Raw genomic sequence first — 19,880 nt, 5'->3', positions numbered from 1 at the left:
CTTACATTCTTCCTCCTTCTTTTCCTTTCTTCTTCCTTCCTTCCTTTTTTCCCTTCCTTCTGCCCAGCAGGTGGATTATGAATAACCTAGCCTACTATTTCTGGAAATAGAAGGTCTAAAAATCAATTTAAAAATAGAAAATTATTAACTGAGTATAAGCCTTAAATGGTCCTAATATAAGCCTTAAAATAGTCTTTCCTTTTTAGTCTTCTTTAAAACTTGTTAATTGGGGTAGATAATATAGATCTGAAGTCAGTATGAAAATAGGTCATTCAGATATTTCAGGTGAAAAGATGCCAGCAAATGACCCCCAATTATAGAAACTTCCCTAGAGATGAGTACCTTGAGTGATTGGCTGAACTTAGTAAAATTTATTCATTAAATTTACCATCAAGACACTTCCTGTTGTGAGAAACAGAAGTCTAACTTAAACTAGCTTAAGCCCCAAAGAGTATTTATTAGCTCAAATTGAAAGTCTTGAGATGAATGGCTTCAGGTACAGCTGGATCAAGGAACTCAAGTATTGCCATTAGGCTTGGTGTCTATCTTTTGTCTGTTCTGTGTTAGCTTCACTCTCTGACTTGCTCTCTTATGATGGCAAGGTGGCTTTCACAGACTCCAGACTCACAGCCTTTGCTTTAAGTCTATGATCTGCAAACTTTGTTGATTATATATCCAATGGTAAAAGTTAAGCACATGTTCTCCATGTGTTTATGTTTATTTATAAATTATATGCCATTATGTACCACTGTTATTCCATGTTGTATTAATTATTAGTAGAGTTCAGTTTTTTTTTTTTTTTTAAGGTAAAGAATAAAATAGGGACACCTGGCTGGCTCAGTAGAGCATATGACTCTTGATCTCAGGGTAGTGAGTTTGAGCCGCACGTTGGGTGTAGAGTTTATGTAAAATAAAAGATTAAAGTATAAAACACATTTAAAACAAGAAAGAATAAAATAGAAGTACTAATACTTTCTATACTGCCAGTGGATTGTTTTGCACGCCCCAATTCGACAACGACTTAGTGGAAGGATGGCGTTTCTCCCATCAGATATAATCACAGTCTTGTGACCATAACTCATTGGTTCTTTTTGGCCTAGCTTGAGTCACATGCCCATTTCTGAGTCCACTGTCCTCAAAATAGTAAAAGAAAACTTTACTAATGTAAGGTGACACAAATAATTGACTAGGCATAAACAGATACTATTTTAACTTTTTAAAGGTATCTACATTTTGAATCTTATACTCACTGCTATATAATCAAAAGAAGGGGCATAATCATTGAGTACAGCATTATAGAACAAAGATTCTCTATTTTCATGGCAATATAATTCTTGCTAAATTTCTGTGGTTTCATACCTGGAGTATCATGAAACTATCCCATCTAGTTTTTGTTAGTATTCCAGTGACAGGTGAATGCTATATGTTGAGAGGTAGGAATTGATGAGTCTTGCAAATAAAATCCTGTTCTTAACAAATTTTTTGAGAACGGCTGTTTTGAACAAGATGAAAAACTATGTGGAAAGGCAGGTGAGAGAGGGTCCTGAATAATTTTCAGATTTCTGAAGAGAAAAGGAGGTTACTGTTTGGAGAGAGAATTTTGCTTGTAAGAATGGGTAAAGAGGGGCGCCTGGGTGGCACAGTCGGTTAAGCGTCCGACTTCAGCCAGGTCACGATCTCGCCGTCCGTGAGTTCGAGCCCCGTGTCAGGCTCTGGGCTGATGGCTCAGAGCCTGGAGCCTGTTTCCGATTCTGTGTCTCCCTCTCTCTCTGCCCCTCCCCCGTTCATGCTCTGTCTCTCTCTGTCCCCAAAATAAATAAATGTTGAAAAATAAAAATTAAAAAAAAAAAAAAAAGAATGGGTAAAGAACACGAGTGGAAAGCATTATTCAGAAACTGTCTGATGAACAAGATGTTCTGCTAATTTAAAAATTGGTCTTGTGTGGCAGAAATGCAATGGCTCATCTTGATTCTGAGGTGAAAGAGGAGTGTCTGCGGGAAGACCTGAAGTTTTATTTCATGAACCCTTGTGAAAAATACCGAGCCCGACACCAGATCCCATGGAAGCTGGGACTGCAGATTTTGAAGATAGCCATGGTCACCACGCAGGTAATTCACATTATCAGTTTGTTCGGGGATTTTTTTTTTTTTCCCTTACCACAAGGTGAAACAGTTTTCAGGTGTTCCGCCCTTAACTTTTGTTCTGAAAAGTCCACACTCAAGTTCATAAAACTGTAAAATTATGTTGACTCTGGAGGGCAGAGGGTAGGTTGAAGTTCAGTTTTGATGAGGACCTTGTTTTAGTAAGGGATTATGAGGTAAATACAGATAAATCATAGATCTGTATAGAATAGTAGACCTGTATGTCTGTGGGGGGTGGGGGTGGAGTTCTGTATCCGAGTGAAGCACGTAGACTGGCAAAATCTGCTCAATCCCAGGTGATGGTGTCCTTCGAATTTCTCATCTTCATTCAAATACACTTTTGAAATCCGCATTTTTGACTGTTCTGTGTTGGGATTTATCAGAACACTGTCTCCCTTCCATCAGTAGCTAAGTGCTTTAAGTAAACGCTTACCCACCTCCACCCCATCTAGCAGGAGCACACAAAGGCTACACACTGGGATCTTCTGTTGAGTTTCATATTTTTTTAAGTTATTTATTTTTGACAAAGAGAGAGGAAGCCCAAGCAGGCTCTGGACTGTCAGCACAGAGCCTGATGCAGGGCTCAAATTCACGAACCGTGAGATCATGACCTGAGCTGAAATCAAGAGGCAGACGCTTAACCAACTGAGCCACCCAGGCGCCCTTATATCCTTGAGACTTAATCACCAGCATCACTACAGCCATCAAAGTTGTCATCTAGTTTTTGAGACTGTGGTTTGGAACCAGTTTTTTTTTTTTTTTTTTTGGGGGGGGGGGGCGGCCTCTCTAGGTAACTACATTTAAAATGCATACCCTTTCAGAAACTCAACTGATTTGGGGTATTTGGTTCCATTGACAATAATCATTCTGTTATCCATGTAAAGATGTTTATAAAGATGTTATTTCTGGAGGCACCTGGGTGGCTCAGTCGGCTGAGTGTCCGACTCTTGATTTCCACTCAGGTCATGATCCCAGGGTTGTGGGATCCATGCTGAGTATGCAGCTTGCTTGAGATTCTCTCTCTCCCGCTGTCCCTCTCCCTACTTGCTCTCTCTCTCTAAAAAATAGAAATTAAAAATTAAACAATATTTTTTAAAAAGATGTTATTTCTGGAACACAAAAATAAATACCTTGCTAAAAATACCTTCATATAGTCTTAGAGATGAGAGGAAGTTCCTGCTGTAACTGAAGTTGCATCTTTATTCTGTGATCATAAAGAGGGTATTTCACTGTATAACATGCTTTCAGTGCATCAAGTTTTAGGGTAACCAAGTTGCTTTAAAACAAACAAGCTTAAAAAAAACCAACAAAATTGAGATACAGGGCCACTGTTAAATGTGTATGCTTGACTTTCTCCATTTAAAATTATTTTTCATTTTAAGTCTTGGTCTTGAAGTCTTAATTTTGGCATCCTATAAAGTGGGTGCATTATTAGTATTACATGGAAGGAGGAGAGATAATGTCCCCTGTTTCATTTGGTTAATTTTAATTGTTTCCCACTTTCTTCTCTGGCCAAACCAGCTTTCCATTCAGCTTCTTGGTCTATTAATGTTACTAGAACTCTAGCTTATCCAGGCACAGAACATCACCATCTTTGACTTACCTTCTTTGTCCTGGTATCTATTAAATCCCCCGGATTCTTCCTTCAAAACCGTGTCAGCTTATGTTTTGCCACACTCACTATCTTCTCTCTCTGGCACAGACTCTTCTCTTGTTCATTTAAAGTATGTTTGAAGCACAACCTGTGCTGTGTATTCTGTTGGGAATACAGCTGTCAATACGTTACTGCTGCTGAGATGTAACACGTGGTGTAGCCTTCTCCATGTGCCAGGCACAAGTGCTTTATGTGTGTTAACTCATTTCATCCTCACCGCAACCCTGTGAGGTGGGGTCAGTTACTACCCGCTTCTTGTGGATGAGGAAATGGGGCTAAAGAGAGGAAGTAACCTGATTATGACCATTCCGTTGGTAAGTGGTAGAGTCGGATTGGAGCCCCTTGGTCTGACTCTGGAGTCTGCATTCTTATTCTCAGATTGTTTTTATTCCAGACATGGGTCCTGTTCTCATTGTGCAGTCTAGGAATACAGGCAAGTTAACCAGGCTGCTTCCAGACTTTGTCTTATACCTCCCTTTATTATCTACATACATACCAGTCTGTTAAATGCTAATATCAAATGAATTCTTCTTAGAATGCCTTCATTGGGTCACTCTCCTGCTCAGAAACTTTTGTGGTACCCATTTCCTGCAGAAGAAAATCTTGACTGTGTAGCTTGAAATTTAGATTTCCACAGTCTCCTTCAACTTGCCCTTCCAATGGGCTTTCCTCTGTTGTTTCCTGCCCAGATCCCAGCCAGGTGGATGCACCCAGGGATTCTCATCCCTGCCCTGTTTTCTCCACCAAATCCAGAGTGGACTTTTCTCCATCATCTTGCAGGTGCCATTGGAAGTCCCCCACCAGTCTTGCCTGACCACTCAACACGTGGCTTTCCTTGGCACACTAGTCCCCCTTGCTGTCTATCTCACTGCTTTCACTTTTAGGAGACTGTTTCTGGGAATTGATGGTTTACTTATTGGGTGAGTGTACCCTGTCTCCCCTGACAAAGTTGAGAGGGATTCAACTCTTGCTCCGCTGGAGGATCATTCTAATAAGTTTTGCTACCTGGGTGATATCTAATTGGAGCAGATTTCTCAAATACCTTTCTTTCCTTCAAATCCCACTTGTCCTTCCTCCTCTTTTTCTGTCTCTTAATACTCCATCCTCAAGTCTAATGAGATGGGTGGCATTTTATCAGGGTTGATGAGAAGGAAACCTTTTTTTTTTTTTAAAAAGACATTCCTATTCTGCATTCTGCAGTAATTTATAACCTTCAGAGAGGTGTTCACATTCTTTTGCTTGTTCTATGCTTTCCCTCCCATATTCTTTGTACATTATTAGAGCAATATCTTTTTTTTTTTTAACCTGGTACAGAATATTTTCTCCTACACTCATTTCACAGTCAGGTCTTAAATTCGTAATTTTGCCAGGCTGCCCTTAATGTGTAAGAATTTTTCTGACTTATATCATAGTTTCAGCAAATCTTAAGGGCTAGTTGGTGGGGTTATTTTTCTGTCAACTATTTGACCAATCGCGTCATCTCCTTACTCTTGCTCCATAGGGAGGGTAGGGTTCTGCCATAGCAGGACTGGGACTTATGATCTCCTCCCTAGGGTTTCTCTTCTCTACTAAGAGACGCTTTGAAAATCCCAACCTTAACCTGATGCCGGGCCACATAGGTGGATCTTAGCTTGTTCTCTGAATAATAGAATGGAGGAGATTTCTTGTTCTTGATGCCAGATGGGAGTGGTTCGTGTTCTCTCATTCCCAAAGTTGAGTTGATGAACTTGGAGTTTAAATAAGGCGGTAGCTTAAAAAGGCAGCAAATAGTATGCCACATTCTTGGTCAAGTTATCCATTCCCCACACAGTGTGTGTGTGTGTGTGCGCGCGCACACATGCGTGTTTAAGCTTCAGTCTGAGTGTGGGAGGATTGGGTTGAATATCCCTGCTTCTAGAGTGAAGTTGGCAGTATCTCCGTTTGAGAAGAAGGGTGGCCAGGTGGTCAACAGGAGGAACGTGGAAACCTAATAGATGTATTTGTATCCTCATTCTGATACCTTCTAGCTGTTCCAACCTGGATAAATTCCTTGACTTCAGACTTCACGTGTGCAAAATGGGATTATATTTATCAACGGATTCAGTATTTGACTCTGGCATCGTGATGGGTACTATTCCAGTTCCTGAGTAGTAGGGAAGAAAAGAAAAGAAAAAAAAAAATCCTGTCCTTGTGGAGCCCAGTGTAATATCCTCCTCATAGGGCGGTGGATAGTTAAGTAAAAAAAAAAAAAAAAAAAAATTAAAATGTAAATTTTAGGCACAGTCCCTGGCACTCAATGGTAAGACCTGTTATTCAACACTATGCAACTTGATCTTGCTCACATTGTATCCCAGCTCAGCACAGAGTAAGCAGTCGGCAGACTTTGACTGAAGAACTTAATTCATGTGTGTGTATACCAGTTTTGTTTTGTTTTTTTCATTTGTGTATCAGTTGTTAGTAAAACTTTGAAACAATCATGTGTGTATGGGTTCCCTGGTTTACTTTCGGCTTTCAAAAAGCAACCTGACCTTTTCCGGCATCTCCTACGGGCACCACTGACAGATGTCCTGTGCTCAGAAAAGCCTTTAGTTTTCCATTGCCTGATTTCCAGCCCAGGTTGGATGAGGTGGGGCTTCTTTTCTGATAATTTTCCTTAGACTGGCTGGGCTTTAACAATTGCTCAATCCTTTGATTTAGTATTTGAGGAATGTGACCTGGTGAGGCTCAGATGCTAATGAGTGTCATCTAAGTACATTCTCAAACAGTAGTTGCAATTCTGGGAAGCTAGCACTTAAATTCTTTTCCATAAGAAGAGTCCCAAAGACAAATTCTTCAATGGAGGGAAATTGCGTAGTGTAGTCAAGTGACTTTGGAGTTAGACCTGGCTTTCATTCTAGTTAGGTGCCTTAGGGCAATTTAATGTGGCTCAGTCTCAGTTTCCACATTTGTAAAGTGAGGATGACCACCTTATCTTGTGTTAGCAACTGAGATAGTACTTGTAATGCAGTTAGTAAAGTGCCTGGACTATAATAATTGCTGAAAAATGGTAGCTGTTATTTTTAATTATTCAGCCTTTCCAAAAAGTCAGGCAAAATTTAAAAGCTAAAAAATAAAAATCACTAAAAAACAACGTGTACGTTGGCAGATGCAGATTAACGTTTGTTTCACCTGAAAGATTCATGAGTTGATGTCTTGTTCAGAGCCACGCAGTCTGTCATATCCCACCATGGGGTGACAGCAAATAACAGAAGGGCCACAGTCATCTAGTCGAATTGCTGAAGAAACCAAGTCCCAAGTCGTTTTGGGTATTTGGTGGGATGAAGACTTGGGGCAAAATTTTTGGACTTGTATTGTCTTCAAAGCAGATGAGAAGATGAAGTGAGTAGATGGGGAAGGATGTGGGGGACAGGACTTAGGAAGGTTTGACTTGACTTCTGCCATTGCATGTGTGTGCACGTGCATGCGAGCATGAGAGGGAAGGAGAGGTTGTTGATGTGTGGAGCTGAGTGTGTAATTTCCTGGGTTTTTTTGGTAAACATTTACTGCCTGCTAATTGTCCCCACTTATTGGACTCCAAGAAAGGCAGGGAGAATACATTCCCTCCTGATAAAGAGAGAGAGCCCTTGGTGCCCACACTCAGGCTGGGATACAGCATAAGGGAGAATAAGTGGGAGTTTTATCCCCAGAAGGTGGGTGCTTGGTGACAGGGAATGGGTTTGACCTCAGGGAGGTAAAACAATCCCAGTGGTAATTTCCTCTAATTTTACACTATTTTGAATTGCTGATATAGTTTGACGAGGTTGTTCTTCTTTGGGACTTGTATTTTGACACTAACGGGGTTAGTAAACACCAAAGCAGTGAGATTTTTCTTGCTGATGTTTGGGGGGGGGGAGGGGAATGATAATAAGAATGCATTTGCCTGCCCTGGTAAATGGTAAAAATTACATCTTCCTATTTGATTTCCTTTTCTAGCTGGTTCGTTTTGGTCTAAGTAACCAGCTCGTGGTTGCTTTCAAAGAAGAGAACACTGTTGCTTTTAAGCACTTGTTTCTGAAAGGATATTCTGGCACAGATGAAGATGACTATAGTTGCAGTGTGTATACCCAAGAGGATGCCTACGAAAGCATCTTTTTTGCTCTCAGTCAGGTAAGAGTTTTGTTGGGAATGACTTACGCTTTAAGAATATATTGACACTTGACCTTGTTGTTTTAGCAAAAAAAAAAAAAAAAAAAATATATATATATATATATATATACACACACACACGCACACATATATTAAAATATTCTAATTTAAATTTTGCAGCCTGTCAAAAAATGTTCATTGCTATTTCTCCGGCTACATTTCCACACAATGCCTTTTGCCTGCGTAACATTTTTCTTAAAGGTGTATGTTTTTTATTTGTCCCTTTATTCCCACTACTTTTGGGAGATTACTCCAGTTCAAATAGCCAAGAGTAGATTTATAATCTCAGAAGATTTGATGAATGAGATACCAAATGTAAGATTCTAGGATCTCGGTTTTGATGTCTTACCATTAGTAAGCCTAGCTGAATCTTATGAATATAGAGTAGGATATGATATAGTTGTATCTAAGCAGGTATTGAGAAACCAGACTGATGGACCTTGAGGAAAGCATTTAGGGGAGATCATTAATCTTATTTTTTCTTTTTCTCATTCAATAAATATTTGGGGGCTTAGTATGTATGAGTACTGTTCTAGACACTGGGAAAACATCATGAATACAATGAACAAAAGCCCTGTTCTTATAGAACTTAATTCTGGAGGAGAGAGCCACACAAATGAAGTGAAATAGGTAGCACTGAATGCTAGCTGCCTGAAAACACCACCTGGAAAACATGTTGGTAAAACTGAGCTTGTTGACGGAAATACAGGAGACACTCCCTTGACTACTCATCAGTGCCTTGGGTGAAGAGGGCAAAGTCCAAATACAGATTTTGAAGTCTGATTTAGGGTGGGTCTTTCAATGTGAGGGGAGAGCTCTATTAGAATTGGCTAAAGACGGGATGCAATGGTTTCAGATTGGTGGACGCAACAAGGTGAGGGTTTGTGGGGAGAGGGGTATGGTTTCAAAGAGTCTTGGAATTAATTAGATTAGATCTTCAAATTGATGATCGGTCTAAATGAGTTGTTTTGGATGTTCCTGAAATAAACAATAGAGTTATTTGTAGCTGTTATGTTCCTGGACAAAAGTTTCCTGGAATGATAGAGACATGTTAATGAAGCCATGTTAGTGCAGATAGGCCGATGGTAGCGTCCTGTTGACGAGAGCTACTGTAAGTTCATGTAAGATAATGTAAGTTGTGTTCATTACTGTGAGCTGTGGGGTGTGGATGGCTTGGGTCCTGAGTGGTATGTCAGAAAGTGATAACTGCTGTGAAATAAAGCAGAGGAGGAGACTGGCAGTGCCTGGTGGAGCCTGTGTGCTGCTGATGGATGTTTGCAACTTTCACTGGGTAGTAAGGGAAAGGCCTGGCTGAAGCGGTGATATTTGACTCAAGATCTGAAGGAGTGAACCAGCAGTCAGATAACACAGGGTTCTAGGCAGAGGGAATAGCAAAGGCCCGGGCAAGAATGTGCCTGGTGAGCTCCAGGAACCGCCTGGAGGCCAGTGTGGTTTTCTAAGGTGGGGGTTGGAGCCAGGGGACAGTAGTCTGCTGTGACGTCAGGGCACCTCACTTTGGCTCTCAGTGAGGGGGGAGCCTCTGTCAATATGTTTACTTGAGTTCTGAGTTCTGTGAGGCAGGGTGTTTCCTGCCCAACCTGAGAAAATCACCCTGTGGTATTTTACACGGGGGAGTTCCATTGAGGACTTTGATATACACAATTTAAAATAGCTAAAAGTGTATTCCATATGTTGTAACTTCTGATGAAACTCTTAAAAGTTCATAAGTATTTTTATTTGACTGTTTTTAATAGTATCATCAGCTAAAGAACATATCCCTGGGGACTCTTGGTTATGGAGAAAACGAAGACAATAGAATTGGCTTAAAAGTCTGTAAGCAGCATTACAAGAAAGGGACCATGTTTCCTTCTAATGAGACACTGAATATTGACAGCGACATTGAAATAGGTAATGTGGTGATAATTTCATTTATATGCCTTTATCATCTTCTGTGGTAAGAACAAACATCCCCTCATGTGCTGACAGCTCAAATGGATCAACTTTGCTTCGCTAAGCTAACTAACATAGTTGGGGCTTTAACACATGCCTGCAAAGGGCGCTGCTCAGGAAACTGCAAGTTTACTGCCATAGGACTGGGGAGCATTTATGGAACTTCTTGGTACAACTCAAGATTGTTGCGGGGTGGGGGGGGGGTTGTTGAGGTAAATGCACAGGTGTTTCCTGTTTGTTAAGGTTTTTCCCTCCATGAGGAGGCAATTAGGCTTTTGGAAAAAAAAAATAAGAGTCTATATTTATAAATGAAATAATGCATGTTAAAATGTTTGGTACTCTTGCTATTATATGTTAAAAACATTCATGTTCTTCAAAGATGAATTGTGGTTAGCAACTCATTTTCTCTTTTAGGAGATGGCTTGGCAAAACGTCAGTATCTAATCAAGTAGAAGTATTTTGTGCCATTCTGTTAAGAATTTAAAAGCACATCATACGTAAATGCAAAGTGGTTGACTTAAGACTCTGGAGGGGGGGTGGTTGTCATTCATTTAACAAATCTCTGCTGTATACTTACTGTGCCCAAGGCACTTCCTGTTTTATGTACTGGGGTTATGTGCTACAAAGATTGATCAGTCATGACTCCTCAAGAAGTGAACAGTTCTGGAGTAGGGGTCCTAGGAGCATTTTAATTGTGAAATGGTTTTATGAAAAAGAGAGTATCGCACGGTTCATTTGACCATACTTCTTCCTACAATCCAATTTAGGACACTTTGGTAATAGAAGAACACCTCTATAATAGAAGAACACCTCTATAAAACAGAGGTTCTGAGGGATGCCTGGGTGGCTTAGTCGGTTAAGCGTCTGACTCTTGATCTCAGCTCAGGTCTTGATCTCAAGGTCATGAATTCAAGCCCTGCGTTGGGCTCTGCACTGAGTGTGGTGCCTACTTCAAACCAAACAGAGGTTCTGAGTCTGTTTCCACAGGCTTCCTGTTCAGAAACTCTTCATGAGTAAATTTGTCCCATGCTCTTGACTCTGAAGGAAACAGACGATAAGCCAGGACTATCAAAGGTCCCAGGTGGCTTTCAGAGATCATCAAGGTGTCAGTGGCCTGGTTCTGTGGCCAGCAGCCTTGAAACGCCCCTTGTCCTCTTAAAAATGTGTGACTTAATTAAGATGCATCTTACCACTATTTTCCAGTGATTCATATGCCATTTTCCTCAATTGATTTTTCTTGGAAAATTGATGAAAGAAATGTGGCCAACATCAGTCTCAGTGGCCAGGCAAGACAGGCAGTGCCAGACAGCAGGATTTATTACCTGACCACTGGGCAGTAGTATCCTTGTTCATTTTCCTTCTATCAGAATATGAAGTAGTTTTAACCAAATGGAGAGAAGTTGGTTTTTAATTTGACTTTATTTTAAGAGAGACTGTTTTAGCAAGTTAGTTGTATTTTTGACTTATTAAATGTAACTTGTCAAAGAGAACCTTTTGACATATCTATTCAAAAGATGTAAAGAATATTCTTAAAATACTTGATACCAAATTTTAGACTTTCTTTTCTCAGACACACTGGAGGAAGCCTGCACATGATAGAAGTAGGAATTGAGTTAGACTCCATTGGCGAGGCAATTGGTGAGTTTGTATAGGTGAATTAGTAGAAGCTGTTCTAGATTACCTATTCATGAGTTTTGCATCACCTTTATTATTAAGATAATCATCCTTTGGTGTGCTCAGCCTGTATGCCCACTTTCTCTGTGGGTCTACATTTAGTTGCATGATTGAATGTGCATTTCAAGCTAAGGGTTTCCCTTAATTCATGCTGTGGACATATCTTGCCTCTAGACCTGTAGCTTTATAGTTTAGCGTCACTGGGGGGACTGTTGTAAATCTTGCTTTTAAAAATGTTTTTACAGGGGCTCCTGGGTGGCTCAGTCGGTTAAGCGTCCGACTTCGGCTCAGGTCACGATCTCACGGTCCGTGAGTTCGAGCCCTGCGTCAGGCTCTGGGCTGATGGCTCAGAGCCTGGAGCCTGCCTCCGATTCTGTGTCTCCCTCTCTCTCTGCCCCTCCCCCGTTCATGCTCTGTCTCTCTCTGTCTCAAAAATAAATAAACGTTTAAAAAAAATTTTTAGAATGATAGCCATCTAAATGTTGTAAAAACATTTTTTTTAATTTTTTTTAACGTTTTTATTTATTTTTGAGACAGAGAGAGACAGAGCATGAACGGGGGAGGGACAGAGAGAGAGGGAGACACAGAATCGGAGGCAGGCTCCAGGCTCTGAGCCATCAGCCCAGAGCCTGACGCAGGGCTCGAACTCACGGACCGCGAGATCGTGACCTGAGCTGAAGTCGGTGCCCAACCAACTGCGCCACGCAGGCGCCCCTAGATGGCTATCATTCTAATACAATAGTGCTTCATTTTCTGTAACACAGATTTTGAGTTTCTTATCCTGTCCTTTCTACATGTTCTCAGCATGAGGCATCATGACCATTTCATCATTTTCCTTGTTTTTTAAAGAACATCTATAATCTGCCTTCCTTTTATCTCTGAGAGGGTTGTTATTTCATTCACTGCAGTATTCTGCTCTGTAAATGAGGTTCTTTGAGCGATGAGGCTGCTACTCTAATACCAGTTTGTTTTCTTTGAGGTTTGATGCTTTTCTTAGGGCTTTTGCCATCTGTAGGGAAAAAACCCTCAGTTCTTAGGTTTTGTTACTATCAGGTGTTTGGTGGTCTCATTAGCAATGACTGTGACATCAGGTCAGCCGGCCTTCTGAGAGCTCTGAACGTGTATTTAGAAAAAGTGTAACTCCAGAATTACAATTACAAAATTTGAATAACCAAATAGACTTTTATAAGGTGAATTTTACATGCAGTATAAAATTAACAAATGCTGTTGTATTTCTCTGAATCTAAGATGCCATCAATGTTTTTTAAGACTCCTCTGTTTTAGAGAGGGAGACAAACCATAAGAGAAGAGACTGTTAAATACAGAGAACAAATGGAGGGTTGCTGGAGGGAGGAGGTGGGGGATGGGCTAAATGGGTGATGGGCATTAAGGAGGGCGCTTGTTGGGATGAGCACTGGGTGTCATATGTAAGAGATGAATCACTGGGTCCTATTCCTGAAACCAAGATGATGCTGTATGTCAACTAACTTGAAAATAATACTAATAAAAAAAGACTCTTCCATTTTAGAAATATTTTAAAAGTGAAAAAAACAAATATCTTAGATTGAGTGAAATACAGGAGAAAAAGACCTAGGACAGTATCTGGCATAGAGATTTTGAACATGCTCCTTCTCTTTTTGGAGTATAGCCACTTGGCTCAAGTCAATTTAGTTTAAATGTTTTGTTTTCTTTCACTTTATCTTCAAATAAGAATGGTAAAAGTAGAAGGACCTTAAGTATCATCAGTCTGGCCTTCATTTTACAAGTGAGGAAATTGGTGCTCAGTCACGCTAGGTGGCTAAGCCAAGGTCATATACTGATCAAGTGATGGTAGGTCTTTGCTGCTCCAAAGCCCAGTGGGAGAAGATGCTTAAAGAATCAGCCCTCAAGTCTACCAAGATTCTAGAGCACTTTCTGAGTACCAGGCACTGCAGGAGGCCCGGCGTTTCCATTTCAAAGGCAGCAGGAAGGGGCAGCAACAGCCTGGGCAGGAGGCAGGCAGGCTGGCTTCCCACCAATTCTGTGTCAGAGCTCTGTGACCTTGAAAGGCGCTCACTGTTTCTAGACGTACTTGCTTTTCCTGCCAAGGTGTTGAGCTACCCAACGATGAGACTATTTTTATATGAGGTTCTTGGAATCATTCTTTTATAGTTAACAGCTCGTAATTTGTTTTTACTTAAATAAAACATAAGTTTCTTTTCTCTCTTTTATTTTGGGAAGCATCAGACTTAACAGAAAAGTTGCAAAATAGCACAAAGATTTCCTTGTATCCCTTCATCTAGGTTTTCCGAAGGCTGTTTTACCACACTTGCTTTATCATTCTTCCAATGTATAAATATTTCTCCTGAAACGCAGAAGAGTAAGGTACAGACATGATGTCTCTTTACCTGTGTAATAGGCCAGTGTACATTTCCCCAAAACACAAACATTTTCCTACATAACCAACTTCACGTTCAAAAGCATGAAGGAACATGGATACAGCACTAAAATATACAAACGTTATTCACATTTCATCAATTGTCCTATTCTTTATAGAAAAAGAAAACTGCCCACCCATGCCCCCCACCCCCACCCCATGTGCCCGTCCCACGCACCCCCTGCCACTTTCCTGGTCCAACATCACATAATGCATTTAGTTGTCAAATTACTTTACTCTCCTTTAATCTGGAGCAAAATAAATTCCTTAACTTTTATTTTTAAATGACCTTGACATTTTAAAAGAGTAGAAAATTCCTCACTGGATTTTTCTGTTTCTTTATGACTTGATTGAGGTTATGCATATAGGGCAGGAATACCACACAAATAGTACGTTATTTCAGGAGGAGCATGATGTCTGTTTATCCCCTTACTGGTGACATTAACTTTGATCACGTGGTTAGAGTGGTAGTTCCAGATTCTCTCCTGGAAAGTTACTGGTCTTGTTACAAAAAATACGGATTTTGTGGAGAGATACTTTAAGTACCCTGCTTCTCAGCACACTTTGCCCCACTCCTTTTAGCATTCGATTCTTGCCTGAAACAGTCTTTCTTGTTTCCTTGCCCTAGATTGTGTTCACTTAGACCTCTCCACATACCCTCAGGAGTGGAAGAACTCGTCATTCTTCAGACTGGAATTTTATCGGTAAATACCTTTTTAAGTCTCACTTCCCAGGAGACAGGGATGGGGAGAGCAGAGTAGGATAGTAAGACTATGATAATTTATATCTTGTAATATTTTTTTTATTCAGGCTCTTACAAGTTGAAATTTCCTTTCACCTCAAAGGCATTGACCTACAGACGATTCATTCCCGAGAGTTACCGGACTGTTACGTCTTTCATAATACGGCAAGTGTCTGTCTTTCTGAAGCTGGTTTTTATTATTTTTTCTCTATTCCTGTTGTAGATGCCAAGTGTAAAACACACCAGCCTGTATACATGTGTAGATGCAGTGGTGTTTAAAACAGCTTAACGACACTTTCTAGCATTGCTGGTCCAGAGACCATGATTTTGGAAAATGAAGCAAGCCCTTTCCAGCCTTTTAAAGCCAGATTTCTGGGCTGGAAAGAGGAATTTTCAAAATTGGCTTTGACCTCTTACTCCCCTAATACATTAGAAAAAAAGTTTATGACAAGTGTTTTGAGTGTCTAGGATGTTTTTCCTATTTTCAAAGGAAGGTCTTTGCAACTATTGTAGCGAATGTTTTCAAACCTCAAGGCAGAAACTGCCCCCTTGATCTGAGGGCCAGTCTGCAAAGGCTTAGTTGTTGCTTCTTTTATTTTGGGAGAAGGTATGTGCAGTAGAAGAGAATGTGTTCGTATCTATGAGAATAACTTGCCTCCCCGTTTCATGGGTTTCATGCTTTCTCTCCCTCCTTCCCTCCCTCCTTCCCTTCCTCCCTCCCCCCTTTATCGTGGGACAAAACTGAATGCTGAGCTGACAGTTGTTTGTGACACCCTTATAGCAATTCAGAGGAGTGCTCCATTCAACAACAATCAGTAGATACATAATGAGTCCCTCCTACGCACCAGGCATTGCCCTGCTGAAGAGGTGCAGTGGCCCTCAGGAAGCTTACAGTCTAGTGGAAGAGATAGACCGGAAAACAAATAAACAAAGAGATAAAAGTAATTATAAGTCTTGAGATGTGGTGAGGAAGAATGTCTCTGGCAGAGAAGAGCATGATTAAGCTCCCTGGGGTGACTTACACATTACAAAACACATTACAAAATCCCCCAAAATCCTCAGGCCAAGAGCTCACAGGGCTGACTGTGTAGGTGATCTGTAATTAAATCCCCAAGTGCCTGCACATCTCTACACATAAGCCACATTCTGTGTAATCCAAGAATATCACTCGGACCAAACCAGAGGCTGGAGAATTAAACCTGCAGGCCCCATTTCAGTCCCTATGAGCTGTGAGCACACCTCTGCTAAGCCTGGCACACACGGGGCCTCATTCTCCCATAGGAAAGCCCCCAACGTACCTCTCTCAAGCCTTAAGATACTCACAGCACGTATCGCTTGTAAACCAAATGACAGAAACATAATGTGGAAGATTGAGGGCATTTGGAAATCTTAAATTCAGCCTGGAGCTTGGGAGCAGTCTGTCACCTCTGAAAGCATTATACGTAGCATTTGAAGCAAACAGAAAAATAGTTTCCAACCCTAGCAAAGACCTAGAATTTCATACCCAAAGGAGTAAGTTGAAGCCAATGCTTTTAAATTCCATTCAGTATCATAAATGAGATAATTGTATTCTCTTGTCAAAGACTGGTGAATCTTGTTTTTGTTCCTGGGACTAATGGTTGTTGTTTTGCTCCAAGATTTCTCTGAACCTGAATACGACTCAGTACGATGGATTCAGTAGATTCCACGTATTTACCCTTTGGATCATATTCTTTCATTAATAATAGAAACTTGTGGGGCGCCTGGGTGGCTCAGTTGGTTAAGCATCTGACTTTGGCTCGGGTCATGATCTCATGGCTTGTGAGTTCGAGCCCTGTGTCGGGCTCTGTGCTGACAGCTCAGAGCCTGGAGCCTGCTTTGGACTCTGTGTTTCCTTTTCTCTCTGCCCCTCCCCTGCTCATGCTCTGTCTCTATGTTAAAAGTAAGTAAACATAAAAAAAATAAAAAAAAAAAAAGAAACTTGTGAAGGAATCACATGATGAGAACAGTTTCATCAGTACTATTTTTTTTTTATTTAAAAAAAATTTTTTTTAATGTTTATTTTTGGGAGACAGACAGAATGGGGGAGGGGCAGAGAGAGAGGGAGACACAGCATCCGAAGCAGCCTCCAGACTCTGAGCCGGTCAGCACAGAGCCCCACGCAGGACTCGAACCCACGAAGCACAGGATCATGACCTGGGCCGAAGTTGGACGCTCAACTGACTGAGCCACCCAGGCACCCCAGAATTATTTTTGAATCAGCATGCTGTTCGGATGCCAGTGATATTTGAAGCAGAGTTTATCTAGTATACCATACTTTCCGCTGGGCGGTAACCTTTCCATACATTTGTGTCTCCAGATTACCTTTGACAATAAAGCTCACAGTGGCAAGATCAAAATCTATTTTGGCAGTGATGCTAAAATTGAAGAATGTAAAGACTTGAACATATCCGGATCTAGTAAGTATGTCCCATGCTTGCCCGTTGTGAGTTATGGATGATCTTTGACACTCATTTTGGGATTCAGGATGTTTAAATGCTTTATTTGGATGGCTATAGGAAGAAAGAGCTCCCGAAAATTATCAAGCATTTAACTCTATACAGAATATCCTAAAGCCTTGCCTTTTTGTTCGGTTCCAGTAGATGTTGATTGATTACACACCTTAAGAGAGAAGGGGTTCCCGGTCGTTAGGATCACTGTTTCTGGGGCCAGACTGCCTGGGTTTGGGTCTTGGTTCTGTTCGTTATGCCTGTGATCTTGGACAAATCACTTAACCTCTCTATTTCTAAGTACCTTTCTCTATCAAATGAGGGTGATGATAGTGTCTGCCTTCCAGGATGCTGAGTATTCAGTGGGTTCATATGTCAAGGAAAGCACCGAAAACAAGAGTTGGCACATAGTGGTTGCTGGGCACTATGGAAAAAGGAAGAAAACGCCTTAGTGAGTGAGATCGACCGGCTTGTAGAATCTCTGATGTGTCACGAAGAGGAATAAGTGGTGGAGGTGAAAAGGGATGGGGATAAAGAAAGCAAAGGTTAACTTTGGGGGCAGAGGGAGAAAATCTACCAGTGATGGTTGGGGAGGTTATACTTGGAGCTGAACCTTTGACAGCAGGGAAGGATCAAGGCCCTCGGAGCTCAGAGAGCAGCCTGTCCAAACATTGGGGGGTTTACTCGGTGGTTACTCAGAAAACACGTCTTCGTCCGTAATGTAAAGTGGACTCTGTGGAACTTCTCACAGAGGGGTCAGGATGGTGTTGATGGATTGTCAGTATTTTTTCACTTAACAAGTTTCGTTGAACTGTGTTTGCCTCAGACAGGATTGTCAGGACAACATAAAATGTGAAATGCCCATGGTTTTTAACTCTTTTAGTTTTGTTTTAATCTAGATTTGTCTGTGGGCCTGTTGCTTTTTCAGTTTTACGATCCATCTTAAGGATTCTGAAGGTTGGGTTTCAGTATTTCCATTAACTGACTCAAGGTTTTGATCCGCGTAGACAGTTTTAGTTTCTGTCTGTTTGAAAGCGGTTCCTCTTTCCCAGCACACACGCTGCCTCCCACAGAGACACACGCAGATCAGATGCCTAGTCCGGTATAGGTTCAGCTATTTTATGTGAGAAAAGCTAACTTTTGTCACGAATGAAATGTGGTTTGGAACAGTCATTATGACTGAAGCGTTAGTCAGTCAAACGTGTTTCCTTCCTCCCCACAGGGCTGCTAGATGTCGGGGAGTTTTCCTTGCCTATTACTCAAAAGGGAAGAGTTCTGGCTCCCTTCTGTGGCCAGTGAAGAGAAATACTAACCTCACAGACCCCTTAGTAGGAATACTGACATCTGAGTTTCTCCCAGAGCCGTGTCTTTTGAAGAAACCAGATTCTGTTACTAGGAGAATATGAATCTAAAATAAAATGATGTGACATGAAACCCTTAAAAAGTTGAAGTTTGGAAACCAACTGAGAAACTAGGTGTCCCCCCCCCCCCCCCCCCACCTTTGTCTCTGGAAACTGTCTGCCCTGGCTTTGGGGGATGTGGGACAAAGGCAAGGGTGACATCTAGTGGAATCTTGGTGTTATTTTCCGAAAGTTCTGAGGCTCCTTCGTGTCCATTCACTTACTCTGAGGCTTTTCTCTTCCTCTTGTCATTACCTGTGTTACCACAGGGCAAAATAACGAGGGGTTGTCCATTTTCACATAGAAACCTCAGGTTGCCTTTTATGACTTCGAATACTTGTCCCCAAGTTTGCCACCAATCTTCACTTTAACTGGATTTTATAAACTTAGCAAGTCAGGCATGAGGGGCTGGAGGAGGTAGGTATTAGTGGGCAAGGTTCCCCACTGATGGGTGATTTCCCAAGTGTTTCAGGGAAAGGGGGTGTGGTAAATAGGGGAAGCCCTGGGTGAGAGCGGCAGTGTGTGCAAGACTGACTCCTTAGGACCTCTGGGAGGACTGGGTGGGGTGTAGGACTTCCCCAACCAGGTTGGCAAGGGCATCCCTCTGGATTAGTGTTCTATAAACCAAGTTTGACGAATGTTCCTGTGGGGGTAACAGATTCACTGGAGTAAGAAAGCACTTGTGATGTTCATAAATAACTTTTTGTAACATGCCAACTAGTTTTCTCAATAGGTGAAATTAAAACAGAATATGAGAGAGAGCAAAACCAAGAAACAGACTCTTAACGATATAGAACACACTGATGGTTGGCAGAGGGAGGTGGAATAGGTGATGGGGATTACAGAGCGCACTTGTGATAAGCACAGGGTGATGCATGGAAGTGTTCTATATTGTGTACCTGAAACTAATGGAACACTGTATGTTGACCAACTGGATTTAAAATGAAAACTTAAAAAAATAAAAAAATTTAAAAAGGCGTCTGAAGTTAGTATGACAAGAACAAACAAACAATATAATACTGGTTTCTGTGTTAGGAAGGATGCTTTATCCTTCTAGATCTGGGCCTCCATTTTCCTATTTATAAATAAGGCCCAGTATAAGAAATCATAGAGAGTTTGTTCTAGTTGTATGTCAGAAAGGAAGGTATGAGATGCTCTCCTTGCGTTTCATAAGGCTTTCAGTCCCATATTCCCAAGAACTGTACCTATTTCCTCCATCTTATTCCATGGCCCAGATAGATAGATAGATAGATAGATAGATAGATAGATAG

The 19,880-nt window shown here is 41.2% G+C and overlaps 1 protein-coding gene across 7 annotated transcripts in view; it reads left to right on the top strand.

Annotated features, from left to right (window-relative positions):
- Positions 1 to 19,880, top strand: part of MCOLN2 (mucolipin TRP cation channel 2) — a 57,728-nt gene that overhangs the window by 17,267 nt on the left and 20,581 nt on the right. For all 7 annotated transcript variants that reach the window (XM_040470813.1, XM_040470807.1, XM_040470809.1 and 4 more), the window contains exons 2-7: positions 1,949 to 2,108; positions 7,747 to 7,920; positions 9,714 to 9,867; positions 14,628 to 14,703; positions 14,810 to 14,906; positions 17,080 to 17,179. In XM_040470813.1, coding sequence (XP_040326747.1) covers positions 1,949 to 2,108; positions 7,747 to 7,920; positions 9,714 to 9,867; positions 14,628 to 14,703; positions 14,810 to 14,906; positions 17,080 to 17,179 — 761 coding nt within the window. The remainder of the gene's footprint in view (positions 1 to 1,948; positions 2,109 to 7,746; positions 7,921 to 9,713; positions 9,868 to 14,627; positions 14,704 to 14,809; positions 14,907 to 17,079; positions 17,180 to 19,880) is intronic.

This window comes from Herpailurus yagouaroundi, unplaced genomic scaffold, assembly GCF_014898765.1.
Source record: "Herpailurus yagouaroundi ecotype Mexico unplaced genomic scaffold, PumYag 77, whole genome shotgun sequence".
Taxonomy (NCBI): Eukaryota; Metazoa; Chordata; class Mammalia; order Carnivora; family Felidae; genus Herpailurus; species Herpailurus yagouaroundi.
This window is presented reverse-complemented; position numbering and strand designations above follow the sequence as displayed.